This window comes from Penaeus japonicus, unplaced genomic scaffold, assembly GCF_977035675.1.
Source record: "Penaeus japonicus unplaced genomic scaffold, GWHDUDI00000001_assembly GWHDUDI00000036, whole genome shotgun sequence".
Lineage (NCBI taxonomy): Eukaryota > Metazoa > Arthropoda > Malacostraca > Decapoda > Penaeidae > Penaeus > Penaeus japonicus.
In genome coordinates this window covers 23,421,394-23,427,802 of record NW_028234438.1, presented here as the reverse complement: position 1 = coordinate 23,427,802, position 6,409 = coordinate 23,421,394, and the positions used below count along the sequence as shown (strand labels likewise).

General features: G+C 37.1%; 2 protein-coding genes across 2 annotated transcripts; one reads left to right on the top strand and one right to left on the bottom strand.

Moving 5' to 3' along the window:
* The first annotated feature begins 521 nt into the window (after nt 1-521).
* Nucleotides 522-1,832, top strand: LOC122267028 (uncharacterized). The gene is made up of 4 exons (XM_086531563.1): nt 522-644; nt 844-1,009; nt 1,310-1,371; nt 1,595-1,832. Exons 1-4 carry the CDS (start codon nt 639-641, stop codon nt 1,691-1,693), a joined length of 333 nt encoding a protein of 110 aa, XP_086387689.1. The 5' UTR covers nt 522-638; the 3' UTR covers nt 1,694-1,832.
* A 2,379-nt stretch (nt 1,833-4,211) lies between these two features.
* On the bottom strand, nt 4,212-5,454 carry LOC122267029 (uncharacterized). The gene is made up of 4 exons (XM_086531562.1): nt 5,337-5,454; nt 4,975-5,140; nt 4,659-4,720; nt 4,212-4,449 (listed from the first exon to the last, which is right to left on the bottom strand). The coding sequence occupies exons 1-4, from the start codon at nt 5,340-5,342 to the stop codon at nt 4,351-4,353; spliced, it is 333 nt and encodes a 110-aa protein (XP_086387688.1). The 5' UTR covers nt 5,343-5,454; the 3' UTR covers nt 4,212-4,350.
* Nucleotides 5,455-6,409: the final 955 nt, after the last annotated feature.

The following is a 6,409-nucleotide window of genomic DNA, read 5'->3' as shown; positions in this document are numbered from 1 at the left end:
AGTTCCCAGTTCTCGAGGTAATTGAAATGCAAGTACTGTATTATATCTCAAGCAACACATACAACACATTGCTTGGAGTTCGGAACAAAGCACCTCATGGAAGTTTCAGTTTCATGCAGATTTGACTGTGATTGATATTGATGTTGATAGGAATTCATGCTGCTAAATCCAGAACACTGTCGTCGCAAAATAGTAGTGTGCGTGTGTGTGTTTGTTTGTTCGTTTGAGACAGTGACGTGTGTGCATCTGGACGAGTCTCTTCATCATTTTTGTGCATGTTTGTTCCTGCATTTACATCAAACCTGAAGTACTGAAAACCATATGTTAATATGAGATAAATATGTAAATATTCTTGAGCTAATATTGAAGAGCATTTATTATTACTCCCTGTTTCAACTTGTAAACAGTTGTTGATGGAGTGAAAGGAAATAAAGTCATTTTGAAACAAAACTATGTTATAGAGAGCGATTCTCAACCTGTACATACCTGGACACACAAACGCACACACAAGGTTTTCTTGGAATCATTCGTGGCTTCCTGGGCTGGTTGGAGAGGCGGCGCTTCTGGCCTATAAAAGGTTCCTCTGCCGATCCTCGCTCACTCGGTCGCCGTCGCTCGTGCTCAGAACTCCCTCCACCATGATGGTTAGGACTCTCGGATTTCATGCCGAAATCTACCATTTACGTCTGCTTGATTCATGCATTTAAGTTTAGAATGATAAGTGTTGTTTAAACTTTTTTTTTCAGTAAAGTAAGAAAAAAAATTATCCTAATCGTTAATTCTAACACTATCATCTGGCAGTCCAAAGCAATTAAAACTTATGGAATGTTTACTCCGTTGCAGATCCGCCTGTTCGTCCTCCTCTCTGTGGCAGCCGCTGTTATCACGGCTCTTGTCCCCGTAGACAGAGGTTGCAGACAATATTGCAAGAAGTGGCGACCCAATGACGAGGAGAGGCCGGCGTACTGCTGCGACGATGGGCTGATTCAACCGCAGCCTACAGAAACTAGTAGGTTTGAAAGAAAAATATATAAACATATATATATATATATATATACATATTCAAACAAATATGTATCTTCGTGTATAATATAAATACATATATACATAAATGCATGCAGATATGCATATATATACATATATATATATATATATATATATATATATATATATATATATATATATATATATATATGTGTGTGTGTGTGTGTGTGTGTCTGTGTGTGTGTGTGTGTGTGTGTGTGTTAAATCATGTACATTTCTTTTAGCATTAATGTACCGCTAAAAATGGACTGCCTTGGATTTTCAGACAACCGAGGAGACTGCCCTGACATTCGCACTCACTGTCTTCGTTTTAAAGGACCACCAAACGTAAGTTACACTTCCATGCAAATCAGACTCCTTAATGTGTATATGGACAGGTATCTCTTGAGCCTGACGCCATGTTTATTTGTTAGTGTTTATAAACAATACACGTCCTACTCAACCTTTGAATACTCATATCACATAGACATATAAATGATTTTCTTGAGCCGACACTTCCTCCTGGTGTTATCAAATGTTTCAACCTGTGCTTTCCTCTTTCCCTCGCCAGGTATGTCCCCATGACGGCTTCTGTCCGTCCCACCAGAAGTGCTGCTGGGACACCTGCCTCGACCACCACACCTGCAAGCCCGCTCAGTTCCCACACTGAAAGTGGCAATGCAACCAAGGGTTTACTCCATCATTTGTTGAGGTTACACTTCTGACTTCTGGTTTTGTTTTGTTGTCTTTTGAAAACACGTGAGGAATATCATCTATGTACGATTTATAGGTAATAAATGACAATCTTATGAAGACTTTATTTCGGTCCTGAGATATTCAACCCATGTTTGTTTGGCTTTACGGAAAACACTTGAAAGTCTCAGAGAAAAAGCTGTATCTAATTAAATGTCTTTATCGATATGATGGTAATCATAATAGTGTTATACTGTAGATAAGACCAAGTAGTCCTATTTTGCTATTTCTAAAAAATAATGTGATGATGATAATAGCAGTACCAGCAATTTATAAGTCTAGAAATAGGATAGTAATAATAAACAACAGTGTTAAAGAGGATGAATACATTTCAGTAATGATGAAAATAAGTAAAGATAGTAACAAATATTAATGATAGCAATGATCTCATAGACGCGGTACGTAAACACATTTTGAAACATGTTATTCACATTATATTTTCGAACACGCCTGTTTCGAGACACTGGTGGAAATGCTTCCTGGGCGGGAACATGTGCAGGAACAAACATGCACAAAAATGATGAAGAGACTCGTCCAGATGCACACACGTCACTGTCTCAAACGGACAAACACACACACACGCACACTGCTATTCTGCGACGACAGTGTTAAGGGTTGTTTAGAAGCATGAATTCCTATCAATATCAATCACAGTCAAATCTGCATGAAACCGAAACTTCCATGAGGTGCTTTGTTCCGAACTCCAAGCAATGGAAGCGAAGGCCAGGACAGTCTCCCGGGTGCTCTGGAAATCCAAGTCATTCCTATTTTAATGGTGTTTTTGAGGTAATGATAACACATCGTCTGCTGTGTTAGAATCGTTATCTCTTCCGGCGAGACCGAGAGGGAGAGGGAATGAAGAGAAAGAAGCACTAAAGGGGAATTAACTGGGTCAATAAATGAATGAATATACAAATAAATAATCTATTGATAAATAAATTTGTTGTATGTGTTGCTTGAGATATAATACAGTACTTGCATTTCAATTACCTCGAGAACTGGGAACTGAATCAAGTTTAGATGTATGTATATATATATATATATATATATATATATATATATATATATATATACTGTACACATGTATATATGTACACACAAACACATATATACATCTATATATACATACACATATACGTATATATGTATATATATGTAAATATTTATATATGTATCAGTTAATTCATTCATTAATTTCGAACCTACCATCATATTGAGGCTGCGGCTGAATAAGCCTTTGTCACAGCCGTATACCGGCCTCTTCTCGTCACAGGGTCGCCTCTTCTTGCAATATTGATAACAACAGAGCTCAGAATACCACGATATGTAGTTATCTGTAACATTCTGCTGTATTCGAGGAAACAGTTACTGCTGTCATCTACTGCTACTTTATTTGTCTTTAGAATTCCAATTATCATTATTATCTCTATCATTATCATTACAGTCATCATCCTTATCATCAATATATCCTTATCATTGTTTTTGTGACTACTATTACTACTAGAACTATCGTTATTTGTATGATTATGGAAAAGGGCGCGCTGGCCTATCCACCTAAACTATTGCAAGTAACGCGCCACGTAAATATTTCTAAACAAGCCACGGTCATGTTGGTGAACCTGCCGTAGGACAACAGAGGATATTGTCTTTTCACATCTTTTCCCGCCCAGCTGGGAACTGACTACACCAGTGTCTGGAAACATGTTCGTGGGTTCGAACATGTGAACATGTTTCATAACACTTGAACCGAGTTCGTTGTGACAAATGGATAAACGGGTATAAATGAGATTGAATAGTTTCACAACACATCTCTTGTGTTTTGAAACTATTCAGTGTCGTTTTATTCGTAACACTTCTACGTATAGTGTGCATGAGATCGTTGCTATTATTTGGTATTATCATTATTTATTATCATTGATTGGTATTTTATCATCAGTAACTGGGTAATCATTATTACACTATTTTTATTTCTATCGATGCTGCTACTGTCATTATTATCATAATCACCACTACTATCATCACCTACACCATTGTTATTTTTCATCTAATTACCACACTAAATGTCAGTATCACTATCATTGATATGATCATAATTGTTAATATTATTGCATAAACATTATTATCATAATCAGTATTGATATTACCATCATTATCATTTTCATTTTCATTGTTACTACTGTTACTATTGTAACAGAGTTATTTTGTCTTATCTATATTGTTGTTATCTTTACCATCTTAAACATTTTCTTTTTAAAAGCATCACCAATAATGTTCTGTTGCAATCCATTATATCGACATTATAACTGTTATTATCAAACATTTATCATCAATTAAGACGTACAATCAAATATAACTTTCCTCGGAGGCTTTCAAGTGTTTTCCGTAAAGCCAAACAAACATGGGTTGAATATCTCAGGACCGAAATAAAGTCTTCATAAGATTGTCATTTATTACCTATAAATCGTACATAGATGATATTCCTCACGTGTTTTCAAAAGACAACATAACAAAACCAGAAGTCAGAAGTGTAACCTCAACAAATGATGGAGTAAACCCTTGGTTGCATTGCCACTTTCAGTGTGGGAACTGAGCTGGCTTGCAGGTGTGGTGGTCGAGGCAGGTGTCCCAGCAGCACTTCTGGTGGGACGGACAGAAGCCGTCATGGGCACATACCTGGCGAGGGAAAGAGGAAAGCACAGGTTGAAACATTTGAAGTGTCGGCTCAAGAAAATCATTTATATGTCTATGTGATATGAATATTCAAAGGTTGAGTAGGACGTATATTGTTTATAAACACTGACAGATAAACATGGCGTCAGGCTCAAGAGATACCTGTCCATATACACATTAAGGAGTCTGATTTGCATGGAAGTGTAACTTACGTTTGGTGGTCCTTTAAAACGAAGACAGTGAGTGCGAATGTCAGGGCAGTCTCCTCGGTTGTCTGAAAATCCAAGGCAGTCCATTTTTAGCGGTACATTAATGCTAAAAGAAATGTACATGATTTAACACACACACACACACATATATGTATATATATATATATATATATATATATATATATATATATATATATATATATGTATATATGCATATCTGCATGCATTTATGTATATATGTATTTATATTATACACGAAGATACATATATGTTTGAATATGTATATATATATGTATATATATTTTTCTTTCAAACCTACTAGTTTCTGTAGGCTGCGGCTGAATCAGCCCATCGTCGCAGCAGTACACCGGCCTCTCCTCGTCATTGGGTCGCCACTTCTTGCAATATTGTCTGCAACCTCTGTCTACGAGGACATCAGCCGTGATAACAGCGGCTGCCACAGAGAGGAGCACGAACAGGCGGATCTGCAACGGAGTAAACATTCCATAAGTTTTAATTGATTTGGACTGCCAGATGATAGTGATAGAATTAACGATTAGAATTTTTAAAAAATCTACTTTATTGAAAAAAGTTAAAACAACAATGATCATTCTAAACTTAAATGCATGAATCAAGCAGACGTAAATGGTAGATTTCGGCATGAAATCCGAGAGTCCTAACCATCATGGTGGAGGGAGTTCTGAGCACGAGCGACGGCGACCGAGTGAGCGAGGATCGGCAGAGGAACCTTTTATAGGCCAGAAGCGCCGCCTCTCCAACCAGCCCAGGAAGCCACGAATGATTCCAAGAAAACCTTGTGTGTGCGTTTGTGTGTCCAGGTATGTACAGGTTGAGAATCGGTCTCTATAACATAGTTTTGTTTCAAAATTACTATTTTCTTTCACTCCATCAACAACTGTCTACAAGTTGAAACAGTGAGAGACCCAGAAAGCGAGAGACCGATAGAAAAAGAAACTTAGCCCCTAAAGGCTTGTGAACCAAACCAGATACACACAAAACAATCACATCTATCTATTCTATGTGAATTCTATAAATAGTATCATATTTTCGGAATCTGCAGCTCAAAATCTACATTATGATACTTGCCGACATTGCCATCATATTCTAGGTTTTTGTGGAATATTGGTACGTTTGCACATGTCTCTAAGAGAAAGGCCAAGAGACCGAAAGACCAAGGGACTGAGAGAACAAATAAAAAAAAACAAGAGATTAAGAGACACTGAGACCTCGAGGTTGAAAGACCCAAAGACCTCGGCGAAGAGAGACCAAAAGGCCAAAAGATCGGTAGACCGAGAGACCAAGATAAAGATAGAGATCAAAAGACCGGAAGATTAAGATACTAAGATACCGAAAGACCAAAAGATCATAAGACCGAGAAAAATAGAGACTAATATTGAAATACTAAGATCATGAAAGACCGACAGACCGAAAAGCTAGGAGACCGAGCGAACTAAGAGATCAAAATACCTATTAAAAAGACCACTAAAAAACACAAATGTAAAAGATTTTCCTAGTGACGTCACAACTCGCACTCGCTGGAAACTCATTCAACAGATTATGCACGGTCGATATAATTTCTTTTCGCCGTTTGTTTCCATCCCTTTTGTTTTAGTTGATAAATGCTCATCAATATTAGCTCAAGAATATTTACATATTTATCTCATACTAACATATGGTTTTCAGTACTTCAGGTTTGATGTAGATGCACAAAAATGACAAAGAAAATGGAAATA